The 16,119-nt window shown below is 40.1% G+C and overlaps 4 protein-coding genes and 2 non-coding genes across 6 annotated transcripts; 3 read left to right on the top strand and 3 right to left on the bottom strand.

Annotated features, from left to right (window-relative positions):
- Nucleotides 1–841: 841 nt before the first annotated feature.
- LOC141831876 (2-alkenal reductase (NADP(+)-dependent)-like) lies at nucleotides 842–6,181 on the top strand. Its single transcript, XM_074719291.1, has 5 exons — nucleotides 842–1,093; nucleotides 3,162–3,339; nucleotides 4,216–4,382; nucleotides 4,762–4,844; nucleotides 5,592–6,181. Exons 1-5 carry the CDS (start codon nucleotides 848–850, stop codon nucleotides 5,968–5,970), a joined length of 1,053 nt encoding a protein of 350 aa, XP_074575392.1. The 5' UTR covers nucleotides 842–847; the 3' UTR covers nucleotides 5,971–6,181.
- A 697-nt stretch (nucleotides 6,182–6,878) lies between these two features.
- Nucleotides 6,879–7,847, top strand: LOC141832672 (uncharacterized). The gene has a single exon (XM_074720131.1). It carries the CDS (start codon nucleotides 6,920–6,922, stop codon nucleotides 7,775–7,777), a length of 858 nt encoding a protein of 285 aa, XP_074576232.1. The 5' UTR covers nucleotides 6,879–6,919; the 3' UTR covers nucleotides 7,778–7,847.
- Nucleotides 7,848–8,256: 409 nt separating this feature from the next.
- Nucleotides 8,257–8,336, bottom strand: TRNAL-UAG (transfer RNA leucine (anticodon UAG)). Its single transcript has one exon. It is a non-coding gene; the product is annotated as a tRNA-Leu (tRNA).
- A 279-nt stretch (nucleotides 8,337–8,615) lies between these two features.
- Nucleotides 8,616–8,695, bottom strand: TRNAL-UAG (transfer RNA leucine (anticodon UAG)). The gene has a single exon. It is a non-coding gene; the product is annotated as a tRNA-Leu (tRNA).
- Nucleotides 8,696–10,880: 2,185 nt separating this feature from the next.
- On the top strand, nucleotides 10,881–14,876 carry LOC141832199 (uncharacterized). Its single transcript, XM_074719685.1, has 3 exons — nucleotides 10,881–11,661; nucleotides 12,214–13,468; nucleotides 14,387–14,876. Exons 1-2 carry the CDS (start codon nucleotides 11,001–11,003, stop codon nucleotides 12,270–12,272), a joined length of 720 nt encoding a protein of 239 aa, XP_074575786.1. The 5' UTR covers nucleotides 10,881–11,000; the 3' UTR covers nucleotides 12,273–13,468; nucleotides 14,387–14,876.
- Nucleotides 14,245–15,493, bottom strand: LOC141832198 (uncharacterized). Its single transcript, XM_074719684.1, has 4 exons — nucleotides 15,149–15,493; nucleotides 14,930–15,073; nucleotides 14,784–14,849; nucleotides 14,245–14,701 (listed from the first exon to the last, which is right to left on the bottom strand). Exons 1-4 carry the CDS (start codon nucleotides 15,491–15,493, stop codon nucleotides 14,363–14,365), a joined length of 894 nt encoding a protein of 297 aa, XP_074575785.1. The 3' UTR covers nucleotides 14,245–14,362.
- Between the last annotated feature and the right edge of the window lie 626 nt (nucleotides 15,494–16,119).

Raw genomic sequence — 16,119 nt, 5'->3', positions numbered from 1 at the left:
GTAAACCTAAAATCCATGAAATAAGATAAATGAAGCAGGTGAAACAAAGGACCTTGAGCTACCAATACAACTAACTAAATAGTTTTTGGGGCATATAATCAAATAATATCTTCATCTGTTATGACCAACTATAATTTTTCGATTTACTCCTCATAAATAATTATGAGTCTAATCGTATGTGGACTGTTGGAGTGATAACTTTTATCTTTTGTATAAATAGATATAACTAAATAATATTATTAATCACGATTTCATCGAATTACAAAGGTTCGATTAATCACAGAAGTCCACATCAATCACAAGAAACATGAGTGAGTCCTCGCGGGCTCCCATGAGTAATTCAATTATTAAACGTGCGACACATGTTTTTTTAGAAGAAAATGTGCGACATCTACCGTTGTTTTGGAAGACATTACAATTATTAAAAAGACTTCCATATAATTGAGTGTTTTTCTTCTCAATAAACGTGGAACACACTTTTTTTTTTTTTTTTCAGTACAGAGATTTTTAAAAAATTTCAAACCACATTTTAAAAAAATTTCAAATCACACCTCACTTCTTTTCCAAATCTTAATTATTTCATCAAAACTTTCATTTAAAAGTGACTAATAATTTTATTTTTTTTGTTTTTTAAATTAAAATGCCTTTTAAATTTAAGTGATCGATGAAATAATTAAAATTTTATTTTAATATAATTGATTATTTTTTTTACTTTGATTTAAAAGTGTCATAGTCATAGATCGAAGGGGTGCCTTTTGTAAAATATAAAATATATGGTGTTTGATTTGAAAATCGCCCTGAAGGCTTATTTTATTCGCCGACAGGCGCAGCAGAGTGGGAGAGCGCGATGGCATCGGCGGAGGATGTGGTGGTGGCGAACAAGCAGGTGATACTGAAGCACTTCATCCCGGAAGGGGCGCCTAAGGAGACGGACATGGAGCTGGTGACGACGGGCACCATCCGGCTGCGGGTGCCGGAGGGCTCCGCCGCCGTGCTACTCAAGAACCTTTACCTCTCCTGCGACCCTTACATGCGATCGCGCATGACCAACCACGAGGGAGGCAGCTACGTAACCGAATTCGTCCCCGGCACGGTATACAACCACTCGCGCCACGCCACTCACCCTAGATGATAATCATTCCGATCATTTTAAATTCTTCTAAAATGGAGTTTCTGGAGATCTCGCAAAGTGTTTCCCTTTTTATTTATAAAGAGAAGGGCGTCTATAGGAAAAACTGTAGAGATGGAATGGTTTATGGGAAGAGTTCCATGATTCTTATTTTTTATGACTAGAGACACTTGGATTCATGTGACAGGGATACGTTACTTTAGCTCGAGGGGAAAGACTAAGGGCGAGAAGAAAAAAAGTATTTTTATAATTTTTAAAAGAGTATGTAGATTCATAGGGAATTAGTATCTTGCCTTAGCCTGCACAGGTCTCAGGAACCTTGCCAAGGGAGTAAAGAAAGGGCCTTTTAGTTTTATGAGAAACTGATCTTCGTCGAGGACAAAATTGTTGGATTCTTAGTAAAATAGTGTATGCTTTCAGCTTGCATAGAGTGTTATTTTAGCTTTGAAAAGTTTGGAATTTTGGATCGTCAGTAATGGAATAAAATAGCAGTAAGTAGGATGAGGGATGCTAGATCTCGAAAAATTAGTGATTCAACAGGCCTGATGCTTCTATTGTGGACATGAGTACAAAATGAATTGAGAAGTATAACATACTGCAAAGAGAATGAGGGATAGTTTCGATTGGCTACTACATGTGGCCTAAATTTCGAAAATCTCTCTCACAAGGATACCAGTGTTTATTTTGAGTTGTACACATTTGATGGTCTTTTAATTTGGCTTGTTTGATGTCCCAGGCTGGCTGATCCTTCTATGTTTTTACTAAGAAATTGCAGACATATTCTTTGTAGTCATAGTTTACTGAGAGTGTGCATCTGTCATAGTCAATATTAGTCCCCTGATCTCTTTGCTAAAATTAACTTTATATGAAAAAAAACTCAAAGAAATAATGAAGCCTTGGATAGCTAGATCCAGTCAGATCTATGTGAATTTAGCTGTACAGATTTAATTTTTTCGAGGCTTGACAGTAGTATGTGTAAAGAAGTGAAACTTGAGCAAAATGGATGAACTGATGAGGCAAACATTCCAGGTATTCTCTATCTGGAACAGTTATGCAACTAATGTCCTGAATCTACTGGTTGTCTCTCTTCAGTAAGACAAAAATATATATTTACATGTGTTTCTGATTTCAAGATCGTGGGTTGACAATGTCTTAGTAGTGCTGCTCTAACTTATTGGTAAATCCTTTGCTTTATGGACTTGATAAGATGTGAAGGCAAAAACTAAGGTATGGATTGAAGGTAGTCATAGGCTTTCATTTCAGAAGCATCAGCTTATGAACATTCTAAGTCATATTTCAAGTGTAACGATAGGTATAAATGATATAGTCATACAAAACACTGATTCAATTTTAAAAAGTGTTTCTGTATCTTAGAAGTTTCCCTTGAACAATGCAATGGTGATAATGTAAAAGCAGTTATACATGCTGGCATAGGTTGCCAGCTACAACTAAAATCCATTTGAATACTAGAAGATGTAGTTCATGAATGACAGGAGCAGCGGTTAGTTACACAATATTTTAGGTTTTCATATAAAGCTTCGCTGTATCATTTGTGCATGCTTCAAGTTTGTTTTATCCTGTTAATACTAAATTTTCCATCATTGCTTGTATTCATTATACTCCAGTCAATGCATATCCTCTTCCCCACATTTGTTTATTTTATTTTTATTTTTCCTCTGTCCAACTGTTCTTTTCATTCATACTATAGATTCCTCCACTATTTTCACATTCTTGGGACAAGAAGTGCTCGGTTTAATTGAGTACATTTAACACCTCCTAGAGCTTCTTCACAACTAGCCATTTCGTTTTAGTGCAGTTGCAAAGCTTTAATTTTGAAAGGCTGTCCTCTACTAGCTTAGTTATTTTCATTAGTAATTCATGACTCAAGAGAATCCATTATAGAATAATTCCCTTTTAGATAGACTGTAATAACATCAATGCAGGTGAGCAATAATTGTAATAATACTAACATGCCTTAGTTTTGATTAGTTTTAATATCTGGATTTTTAATGTCATTTTTGTTCTTGTACAGCCGATAACTGGTTTCGGTGTTGGAAAAGTTGTGGACTCCAGCCACCCTGATTTTAGAACTGGTGACTATGTGTGGGGCCAAATTGGTTGGGAAGAGTATAGCCTCATTACAAAGCCACAAGGATTTTTCAAAATTCATCACACTGAAATTCCACTTTCTTACTATACTGGTATTCTTGGTGAGTGCTGTTTTCTGCATAATTTTAATGAATATCGTACATTCTATCCTTTCTAATGTGATACTGCATGTTAATCTGTCTGCAACATTATAATTTAGTAGCAATCATATCAAGACAAAAAATTTGTTGATTACTTTCTAGTTCAATCAAATTGATACTAGTCAACCAAATATTGGCTAGCATTAATGTTTCCTTTTAGTGGCTGTACTGCTTTTAGATTGATTTTTCACTAAACGTAGAATAAAGGACAGTCTAGTGCACAAAACTCCCGTCAATGCGGGATCCTCTGGAAGGATCTATTGTATGTAGTCTTACCTTGCTTTTCAAGAGGCTATTTTCGAGACTCGAACTTGTGACCTCCAAGTCACACAGCAGCAACTTTATCATTGCACCAAGGCTCACCTTCTCACTAAACATAGAATAGACACACAACATGAAGTGATAGAGAACAGTTTCAGTATTCATGCTTGTGCCTCCATTTAAAGCTTGGGCTAAAGTTCCGAACATTGTTTCTTTTTCAAATTTCATAAAGCAGCAAGTTTACTAATATTAATCACATCTGTTATCTTTTATGTGACATTAATCACATCCACGAAGACCATGTTAGTCCTATGCTAGAAGTTTTAGTTGACATACTTAAAAGTCACTTCTTAGTTTGTTGTTATGCAGATACTTTAGCCAACAGATTCATACTCAATAATAATTTTGTGGTATATACTTACTTTGTGTTGGGCAACAAATTCATCCTCTAATATTAATTTTGTAGTATGAGTTTACAAACAACGATGTCACTTCAAGACGAACTACCATTTTCTGAGTTGAGATGAGCTATCATTTTTCTAACTCTAATAACAGTTCTACTGTTGTAATCTGTAGGTATGGCAGGTCTTACAGCTTATGTTGGATTTTACGACATTTGCTCTCCAAAGAAGGGGGAGCGCGTTTTTGTATCTTCAGCAGCAGGTGCTGTTGGCCAAATTGTGGGACAATTTGCCAAACAATTTGGCTGTTATGTTGTCGGAAGTGCTGGTTCTGACGAAAAGGTTTGACAAGCTTTGAATTGTCGTTTACTTCCACGAGTAAATTAGTTTGTGGCATACTTACTCAAAGCATCTATTAAAAAGGTGAATGCATATTCGAATCAAAATACTGCATCGAGTCACATTAGGAAGGCTATTACAAATCACTTTTCTACAATAAAAACTGAATGCAAAGACAAGGGCCTTGTGTTTACATGGATAGACGAATGAAGTGCTCATATTACTTTCTAGTATCCAACATTTAATACATTGACATTTGGCAAAATGGAAAACACTAGTATGTTGGTCTGACATACTATTGTATAGTAAACTTACTTACAAAGGCACATCAACTTATATTATTTGTAAATTGTTTAATGTTCCTTTTCTTATTGTTCATTAGGTAAATCTTCTGAAGGCTAAGTTTGGCTTCGACGAGGCTTTTAACTATAAGAAGGAAGCTGATCTGACTAAAGCTTTGAAGAGGTTGGTCACTTGTCTGAATATGATTTATGGTTTTGAATGTCATGCAGCTGTTTTGCATAATGCACTCTCTGTTATAAGTAACACTCTCCTGAGACCATTTAAAAGGTATGTGAGAATGGAAACTAAAACTAGTATTCTGTTTCTTGATGCATCTGAGCCTAACAGGGTGTTTATTATGAAAAGTAGGACAACATAAGAGCCTTCTATGATTATCCACAAAATTGATACTTTCAGGACTAAGCATTTTATTCAAAGAGTCATGTTTGTTAGATTTGCATGTCATACAAAATGAATGAATTTCGCTTTAAAACAAAATGCTGTTTTAGCAAGGTACTTTCAGTCAGAGTCTATAGTAGTGTCTACATCATCTTGTAAAGGGTTGTCTCCCAATGTAAGGTTGCTTCATTGCATTATCGGCAACTGAGATTCGGTTCACAACTAGTCTCTTTACTATGCAAGGGGTAAGATTAGGTACATTGAACTTTCCTAGATCCAACATTAGGTGGAGTTTGTTGCATTTGGAAACCCTTCCTAGTCTATAAAATGAGGATGGGCTACCAAAAATATTTCGCAGAACTCTTTTTGCGGTAACTTATGGTTCAAGCTTACAAGGTTTGGTTATGGCATAGCACGGATTTGTAAAAAATACACTAGATTTTCAATTATACATTTCAGTTAACTTTTTTTATCTTTGCCAGCTAAAAGAGCTCTCTAATTTGTATGTTGTTACTATTCTCTATTCTGCAGGTACTTCCCAGAAGGCATTGATATCTACTTTGAGAACGTAGGTGGTTCAATGCTTGAAGCTGTTCTTCATAACATGAGAAACAAAGGTCGAATTGCGGCTTGTGGGATGATTTCTCAGTACAACCTTGAGAAACCTGAAGGGGTGCACAACTTGTTCCATATTGTTACCAAGCGCATCCGCCTCGAAGGGTTCCTTGTATTTGATCACTTTGGCAGCTATCCAGAGTTTGAAGAGAAGGTTGTGCAATTGATAAAGGAAGAGAAAATTAACTACTTGGAAGACATAGTTGAAGGCCTTGAGAACGCCCCTGCAGCACTCATAGGCCTCTTTGAAGGGCGAAATGTCGGAAAACAGGTGGTTGTAGTCTCCCGCGACTAACCGATTGTGAAACTTTGCATCGAGCCAATAAATCAAGGATTGTAGAACAACAAGAAGCCTGTGGTTGCTATTAGTATATTCAAACCTTGTTTCTGTATGAAACTTTAATGGAAGAAGAGGATATTCTCTTCATGTAGGACTTATGCATCTTTAGTTGTGGTTTGTGGATCTTGTGGCAAATAATAAATAAATTTGCAATTTCGTTTTGTTATTTTTGTTTCTAGTTGCCTTTGGATATCAAACTAGCTAATTAGATTTATCATGCTGAGGTTTAGATTGAGGTAAGTTCTTTTTTTATTGTTTTTTCTCTCTTAAGAAAATCTACCTACAAGAGTAAATAAAAATCAAAAGAAAGAAGTTTATGACGTAAATTTAATCAACAGAATGAACAAATGTGCATGCCAAATGGCCAAAAATCTGAGAAGCTATCATATATATTTTTAAAAGAGCATGTAATTGTTTGAAGCGTTCTAATATGTCACATCATTGGATGCAGCTGTTCTTGGGTGACAAAGTCAACGGCAGTTGGAGCCAGATCCATGGAATTTTCTACTCTATTAAAAAATATGAGCACAACCGTTTCTGAACATTTTAATGCTTCAGAAATTTTCAGAAGCAGAGCTACAGTGGTGATGAGGTTAGCTTCGACAAAGTCAACCATAGTTAATGTTGGAGGAGAATTGTCAACTGATCGGCATGAAAGTTGACTTACTGAAAGTCAAAGGGCATGGGTTATGGGAGTCATTAAGGAGACATGCGAGTCAACGACTGAGCAAATCCGCCGCCTGTGGCTTCCAGAAACCAAACTCTTAAGAAAATCTAAATAAATTAAATTAAATTACCAAAACACCCTTTGAGTTAGATTTTAATTCCCGCTCCAGTTGTTTCGGATGCTGCCCTGCCTTCTCTCGTCGTCTCCGTTCTCGTTTGTCTTTCTCTGCGTCGGAAAATGCCGCAGCTCGGCCTCGCCGGCGGAGACGCACGAGTCGGATGCGAGCCTGAGAAATCGCTGCCGCCAGCCGACCACCCTGACCTTCCGCCGGATTCGATCGTAGTCCCGGTCGGGGACTTCGAATGGGACGACCTGGGCGCCCCCGTCGTCTACGAGCGCGACGACTCCACCAAGGGGAGCACCAACCCCAAGGCGCAGGCGCAGCAGCGGCAGCACGGCAACCTCAAGCCCTCCTCCACCTCCAAACGCTTCTCCGGTAACCACCAGCCGAAGCCCCCCATCATCGGTCTCCCGGGCCCGGCCAAGATTCAGTGTCAATCGGGCCCCCTCGGCCAGAGCAGCCGCCGCTCCACGGTCGCCCCCTTCTTCCCTAATAAACCCCCCGGAGAGCGAGACCGTAGATCGTCGGTGCCCGGGGAAGAGCCCGGTTCGCCCAAGGTTTCCTGCTTCGGAAAAGTTCGACCCGAGAGGGAGCGGGAGCGGCGGCACCGGCAATCAAGCGATTCTGCAGGGTGCTGGTCGAGCGCTGGGGCGACGGTCTCATTCTGCCAGGAGGATCCAGATGGCGGCGGCGGTATGGAGGCGGCGGCGGTGAAGAAGGCGGAGGCGGTGATGGAGCCGCCGCAGCTGGCGGCGATGAATCGGTTTTCTTCAAGGCGGCGGCAGTTGGACTTCGCCGCGGTTGTCCCGGAGGGGGAGGAGGAGCGCGTCCAGCCGTTAGACAGGGAGGCGGCGGAGTGGGCCCCGCGAAGGTCGTTGGGATCCTTGCCTCGAACATGGCCGATGGGAGAAACCGTCGGCCTCGTCTCCGATCGAATGTTTGACTTCGACCATGTTCGAGTTGGCATCGACTAGATCTTCCTTTAAATATTACCAAATTTGGTGTATTTTCCGCCTATAAATAGTTTGAATCGAATCCATCTAATTGGGCCAAGAATATATAAACAGTTTGAATCAAATCCATCTAATTGGGCCAAGCCCAAAAGCCCATTTGTTCAATGATGAGACGAGGAAGAGAATTAAATGGTCTAGGGTAGAAAAAAATTGACAGCTGTGGGATTCTTGGCCGATGGGAGAAACCGTCGGCCTCGTCTCCGATCGAATGTTTGACTTCGACCATGTTCGAATTGGCATCGACTAGATCTTCCTTTAAATATTACCAAATTTGGTGTATTTTCCGCCTATAAATAGTTTGAATCGAATCCATATAATTGGGCCAAGAACATATAAATAGTTTGAATGAAATCCATCTAATTGGGCCAAGCCCAAAAGCCCATTTGTTCAATGATGAGACGAGGAAGAGAATTAAATGGTTTAGGGTAGAAAAAAAAAATTGACAGCTGTGGGATTTGAACCCACGCCCTTTCGGACCAGAGCCTAAATCTGGCGCCTTAGACCACTCGGCCAAACTGTCGCCATGTCCTGATGTTGGAATAAAATTATTTTCAATCTAAATTTAAACTGTATCATTAAACTCTTGGGTGTCGAGTTGGCATCGATTTGATCTTCGTTTAAATATTACCAAATTGGGTGTACTTTTTCCCTATAAATAGATCGAATCGAATCCACCTAATTGGGCCAAGAACATATAAATAGTTTGAATCAAATCCATCTAATTGGGCCAAGCCCAAAAGCCCATTTGTTCAACGATGAGACCAGGAAGGCTGGAACAGAATTAAAAGAAAAATAAAATTGACAGCTGTGGGATTTGAACCCACGCCCTTTCGGACCAGAGCCTAAATCTGGCGCCTTAGACCACTCGGCCAAACTGTCGCTATGTGATGATGTTGGAATAAAATTAATTTTAAGTTAAATTTAAACTGCATCATTAAATTATTGCAACACCATGATTAGCAGTGAAAGAGCATAGATTTTAGTAGGCAAAAGACAATTAAACACCATAAGGCAAATAACTATTAACATTTAAAGTAACAAAACAAAGAAATCCTCTTTTCTTTTCCCCCTTTTTTTATTCTTTCTTCTCTTCTCCTCTCTTGGCTTCTTCTTTCTCTGTTTTATCACTTTCTCTCTGTTTTTGTTCTATCATCAACTTGCATGGAACGTCACTGTTGATCATCACTTAAACTGCCAATTTACTTTAGTGTTCAGAGATGTCAAAATAAGAAAAATCACGTTCATAGTGATCACGGAGAGAAACCATGAGATGATCATGAATCATCCTCTAATTTCAACATGATTAATCAGTACTGACTACTGTTTCATCTCAGTACCAGTAGTTGAGATGTTGCTGTCAGCAAAAGTTGGCTAATGTTGTGACAATATTATATTTGAATTAATCATTCCAATATTTTTCCAAATTTCTAGTTTATAATAATCAAATTAATACTTTTGAAAATTTTCATGCATTACATTACATTACATAATTATTATATATGTTCTTGTAAGATGATGAAATTTCATTTAAATACACTTGTTATAGCTTAGTGCTAGACACTGTGTTGTGTTCTCAAGTGTTCTTTTTATACTAATTTGTGTGTTGTGCTCTTGTGCTCGTTCCTTTTCTCAGCAGAATCGGCAACCATTCCACATGCACGTTAATATAATGCATGCTATTCATCATTAGACCAAAGTGGATGATTTAAATATTGTATTTATGGCAACTAGTTATGATAATTAAGATTATAGTTAAGGTTAATTATAGCCAGAGGTAATTAATTAGTGTAATTGGGTTGGTTGGCTTAAACAAGTGGGCAATTATGGAGCAAGAGAATCGGATGCAATATAGATGGAGTGGGTTTAGTTTATTGTGGGTTCGGATTAGGGAAATTGTAGTAGCTAGGTCAAGGTGAATGGCAACATCAATTAATTATTTGGGCAATCATTGCAAAGAGAATTAATTAGTGATTGAGATAAGACTAGAGATGGTGTCAATTTGAATGATACATGTGTTAATCGAAGAAGAAAAAAATGATTAATAATGATATAATATGATAAAATTTATTTAAATATAGATAAAAATATAACAGAGAATTGAATGTAATAACAGAAAAATCAATAATATAGAGATTTAGTTGTTATTAAAATAATAACTTATTAATAATATACAAATACTATTTCAGTAAAATCATCTTATTTCTATATAACCAGTCTTGCTATCATATATTTGAAAAACAATTTACTTCACTATCATCTATATTTACATTATTTTCTAATCTACTCAATTATTTAATTAAATAGGACCTTGATAGGAACTCATGACAACTATGATTAGAGTTTAAATTGTCGTTAACTGAATAACACGTCAGCAAGTATAAAGTAGACCCAGTCGGTGTGGTGTTCATTGGTTGCGGATCCATATCTCTAATAGGATCCGAGTTCGACCCATTTATTTATTTTTTTAAAAAACGAACTCAATTATTACCATTATGCGGGTTTTGGGTGGATATGTGTGTGTAAATCCATGCAAGGGACAAAAAGGAGGTCCCGCAGAATTGCGTCCTTATCTTCTTACGACATCACGACCGTCGAATCATGATCGTACAGAGACCATAGGGATCAAGTAGAAGACAAACTCTCGGGTGACGTAAGCTATGCTGGCCGTGTGTCCTTTACCGCCCAGCGTACAGGGAAAAGGACGAACGTGTTTTGGTTTCGTTGGTTTTGCTTGGTCGATTATTCGAGTCGATGATTACGCGTTGTGGGTTAAACAAGATCGCTGGCCCGGGATATATACCTGAGTTCGGCTCCGCATGGCAGTGAGATGGATTCCCAGGAGGAACGCATGTCCCCGCATCAACTTCTATGCGAGCGCGTTTGTTGCCGTTGATCTGTTCTGATGCCAGAGCGGGAAGGAGATGATGCGGTATCGTACGCTTAGAATGCGCGATGGGGAACACGCGCATAGGGTTCTAACAGTGTCTCGCCACGTAGGACGATGGCCGGCTGATTTAATCCTCTCATTGCATCGTCTTCCCTTTCCCCAATTTCCGTCCTCGTTCTCTCTCTCTCTCCTCTCTCTCTCTCTCTCTCTCTCTCTGATGGTGGTGGAGCTTAACCGGAGGGCAATTAGGAAGCAGCGCCGCCTCTGACGCCGGAGAGCGAGGGCTACGCGAGAGCCATGGAAACCTTTCGCCGCCAGCGAGGCCCCTTTGTGGATCGTTTCCTAGGCCTCTTCGCTGCCTCCTCGCGGCCCACCACCCCCGCCGTAGGGGAGGAGTTCCACGAGGACGCCGCCGCTTTCTGGTTTGGTTCGGAATCCAGCCCCCGTGACCCGATCCGCCCCACCTTCCCTGGACCCGCGCCTCTCGGCAACAAGGAACCTCGCGGCGTCTCCCGCCTGAGTTCCGGCATCCTCGCCGCTCTCTCGGAGGATCACCAGAAGCCGCACACTTTCCTCTATAGAAAGGTTGCCTTTGCTGCTTCCCAGCCCGCCGCGCGCGCGGAGTCGACTCCGGTGGCTTCTGCCCGGATGATCCCCGGGAAGTCGAAGCCGAAATTGGATTACTCAAGGTCGGTGCCTGCCGGGAAGATCTACCAGCAGTCAGCTCCAGTCAACGTGCCTGCGACTCCGACCTCGGTGGTGCCCAAGGTGAAAAAATGGTGGGAGGGAGGCGACGATGACCGGGATGAGCACGAGATGCTTCCGCCGCACGAGATCGTGGCGAGGGCTTCCGGGAATGGGTCGCCTATGCTCACATTCTCCGTCCTGGAGGGAGTCGGGAGGACGCTCAAAGGGAGGGATCTGCGCCGAGTTCGCAATGCTGTGCTCGAGAAGACAGGTTTTCTCGATTGAATTCCAAGCAAGAGTTAATTGCTTTAAAATTTTGTCTATTTTCGTTATGCGGTCATAATTATGTTATGTTACGAGAGAATCCCAGTATGTTTACATGATCTAGTAAAAATAAATAACGCTGTGCCTCTTATTTCTGTTCTTACCAATTGCTGATGTCGCCAAACGATCTCCCACACAAATCTACTTGTCTTTCTTAAATTGACTATCGACCATTTGGAAGTTTGCAAAATGGAGATTCTACGCTTCACCATACTTCCTTGAAGGCTCAGAAGTTGGAAATGAGTAGCACTTCCATGATCCAGATCACGGGATATGGCTAGATTACACAGAATTTAACAGGCAGATTTCTTTTTTCCATGGTGATTACTAATGTATACGGTACTTATTTTTTCTGAGAAATTGTCGTGTAAGATATTATGCCACTCGAGAGGATAAAGAAGCCTATCTATTTGAAGGATTAGTTTCCTTCTAACTCCAAGAACAAACCATGTTAACTTCCTAACCAAGACTGAAATCATCAGATACTGTCTCCTTTCAGATGGAGGGATTCCTGGTGACACTGATACGCTTGAAGATAGGGTCCTCTGGACAATTTAGAAAATGCTTGCTTTCTTTTCTGTAATGGATTGCTTTCCTTTGTTGTACCTAATATTTTGGCAGCCACTATCTTCTACCACTTTCCTTCTGTCTATGCCATACTTTTTTGTTTGAATTGATGATACTTAAGAAAATTGTTAGTTTTCCTCTGTATTTATCACCAGACAAACTGATTTTTCCATTTATAACTTTGAATATATGTTTCTTATGTTTGTGTCAAAATTTTCTATATGTTAAAAAATCATGTTTTTGAGTGCCGTGTTAGTTGTACTCGATTTATATTTTAAATTTGTATTTCTGTAAAGTTCCTGGCTTTTCTAGAATAGGCTGTCGTCAAATTTACATACTAACACTCATATTGTGATCAGTGCACAGAAACAGGAAATTCAAGGGAAAATGAGCTAAGGTTAATTTATTGAACCATTACAGTGTTTAATTGGCTTGATCTTTATTTGTTGTAATACTGCAAACGGATTTTGTTGCCTTTTACTTGAGTTGTCAAAGAAATCTTCTTAAGAAGTTGAATTTGTAGATTCTTGGTTATATAGCAATATGGTACTGCTTTTTGCATCTCACTCTCCCTTCATATTTTACGCAAGAATAAAGCTTATTCTTATTTTCTATTGTGTTTTCCCTTATCGTCATCTGTCATCGTGATTAATGATTCTGGCTAGGACGCTCAGGTGTTCTTGTGTGAACTTGTGTGCCCTACAGCAGGTAATAGAATGCTCCCAAATTCCTCAATTTTTATGAGGATATAAATATGAAGGTGGTGCACTGTACATGAACCTGTTGTATCAGTAACTAGGAAAGTTAGATAGGATGTGTCAAATGTAAAATTGCCAGGTTTTACTGGTTCTAACCTTGAAGAAATATGCAATATGTTCTCAATCTAGTTGATGGTTTATGTTGCATAGGCTGCCATCACGAGGACAGCTTTGTATCTATGGCTCATAGCTGCGATTTGAGTAAGTATTCTCACCGTAGGGGTTTCAATAAAAATAATTGCAATCTCTATTTTCTGCTGAACAGATTTTCTGGAGGATCAATCCTCCGACTAATTACAAGTTCTTAAGTGACCTGTATAACCCTTTTGTTTTTTGTAGTTGGGCATCACAGTTTTCTGCAGGTGGCTAAGTCTTTCACACTAAAAACTACATCATTGCAACATGTGTACAGTATCTTCTTACTCCATTGTATGCAACATCTTTTTGGTATGCAAATAGGAATTTTTTTACTTGTGCAAACCTGGGTATTTAAGAGCTAGTAGTCTATCTGTTTTTTTAGTCCATGACACTTGTTTTCCGTAGGCATCTTTCTTTGTTTAAACATACCATCAATTAGCAGTTACGTCTCTATTGTAGCCATTCACTTTCTTTTGCTGGGTCATTGTCATTATATCATGCATTAAAATTAATGGGGCCATTCCTTTTTCTTGTTCAACATATTCACTCCCTCAATTGGCTTGCTTTTCCATTTATTTAAATGCAGATACCATGCTCTGCTTTGGTGGTAAATGTCCCTATTCCTCTGTTCAATCATCCTCTGCTTTTATTAGACAAACTTTGCAGACTAGAGAGAGTTTATAGTGAAGTGTTTCTATGATAATTCATAACTTAGTAATTGATGTGTTGGGTTAGCCTTATCTCCTCTATAAAATGTCATCACTGCCCTGATACCATGACCTCTTTGTATAATGTTTTATGTACTCGGTTTGAAAGACAACATATGAATGGTTATTCCAGTTCACATATTATTATCATCTACACCAATTTTTTGTTGATATTCAAGTATCTGAAGTTCACCTGACTAATCTGAGAGTAGACGATCTGAAAGAAGAATTTAGGAAACTCCTATTTTCAGTTTCTGCCTCGAAAAAATTGTTTTTTTTATAAATCATCTGCTGAGATTCTTAATTATAACATCCTAAATGCATCCTCTAATATGATACTTCAAAGTTGATTCAGTTGGATTCTTATAAACGCAAACATCTCAAATATCATACTTTCTCTCCGACATTTGAATTTTACATGCAGCTACAAACTCGCTACCTAAATAAACTCAACTGGTTTCTGTCATTGACTGTTTCTCTACCTTGCGTGATGGTGTTTTAGCTTGGTGAGCTCCTTCCTCCTCTTCCTTGCTTCTGCTGCAGCTGCTTTATGAAGGACTTTATCAGGGGTGCCAGGATCCTGATACAGTTCGTCCTCAGCCGATGCCAGTTTCACCTGCAAATCGCCTCTTGGTTCCTTCTCATTCTCTGCCGCCGACTGAAGCAATGGACTGAACCAAGCACAAGCTGGCACATAAAGCGGCCTCACAGATCCAGCTGCGGCTTGTTGATCTACGAATGAAATGATGGGGTTGTAGGGTTCCACCTCTGTGGCGGCGCTGTTTATGTCAATTTCACCTCTCGCAGTGTTTGCGATCTACACAAGGAGGAAAAGCATCTTCACTATATGTATGGTTCAAACCTCAAATGTTCATCCCGAGAGTGTGGAGAGGCCAGACCTGCTCTTTTAGCAGTGCATTTGTGTCCTTGAGTGAAAGATACTCTTGCGTTGCCAATTCCTTTTCCTACAACCAATTCCAATGATCAATCAGAAAAATTAGCAGAAACCAACTTTTCAACGTCTGCAATTTGGTAAATGTCTTACCAACTTTATGCTATCGTTTTCCAGTCGTAAATAAGCCACCTTCTTGGTGAGCTCATCTCGGAGGGCTTGACGCCGGCGAATGGTCTGCCTCGCCGACTCCCTGTTAGCCAACACCCTGCGCATTCTCCTCTCTTCCTTCTCTGCCTGACCTCGCCAATCGAAATATATGACATACTCCATAAAAAGCATCTTGATTGTAAAGATGAAGTTAGTCATCACCTCTGTCATGCTTTGCCTAGTTCCTCTTTTGGTAGATGGCCTGAGGCTACTCGAGCCGGCCATTTCAGCGGCGGCAGAAGAACAGATACCCTGCAGGAGTACAAAATATCCAAGTTGAGAACGATTTAAGCTGGAAAGAAAGAGAAGTTTAAGAGATTGATGATCTTGCTTGCATACTGCTTGAGTGGGGTTGTCCTGAGCAGGGGAGCTGGTCGCGACCGCAGCCGCCTGGCCGGCCAGGTTCGCCAGGGCCACGGCGGCGTCCAGCTCCATCTCCACCATGCCGTAGCCGGACGGGGACGACGAAGGCGGAGGAGACGCGCAGGAGCTGGAAGTGGAATCCATGATTCCACTGAGAGGTGAGGTGAACTTGGCGGCCGTCGGGAATTTATGCGATCGGCGTTCTGCTTTCTTACTCCGTTCGCGGTTGGCCACCTCGGAGGAAGCCGAAAAGGGGGCAAGCACCTGCGGCGGCGACGCGTGGGGGATCGAGAGCGTCCGACCCAGCGCCTTGATGGGCCACCGATGGCCGCCAGGAAGAAGAACGTGGATTGCCCCTCCGGACACGTGGAGAGTGGAGAGTGACCGTGGGTTTCCATGCTGGCGTGGGTCAATCTGGAGCTACCACACGCTCATTATTATCCCTTTTTAAATTTCACTATTTTAATCTCTCTTTTTTTGGAAAAATAAAATACACTATTTTCCAGAACAAAATATTTATTTATTTATTTATCTATTGAGAGAGTGCGAAAATGCAAAAAATAATTCCATTCAGGTTTTAAAAATAAATATAATTTTATTATAATATGAATATGAATACTCAAATATTCCTGTCAACTGTGTGATGTGATTGAGTGGAGTCGTGAAAATGAAATGGTAGAAGAGGGTGATAGGGATCACGGGCCGACTACGAAGTAAAAAAGTGGGCAAAAGTTAAAAAAAAACAAAGGATTATCTTTTTTATTAGAATC

The sequence above is a fragment of the Curcuma longa genome, chromosome 7 (genome assembly GCF_044706935.1).
Source record: "Curcuma longa cultivar G26 ecotype Majalengka, Jawa Barat chromosome 7, ITB_CL_G26_1.1, whole genome shotgun sequence".
Classification (NCBI taxonomy): domain Eukaryota; kingdom Viridiplantae; phylum Streptophyta; class Magnoliopsida; order Zingiberales; family Zingiberaceae; genus Curcuma; species Curcuma longa.
Note: the sequence above shows the minus strand (reverse complement) of the source record. Positions and strands in the feature narration are given on the sequence as shown.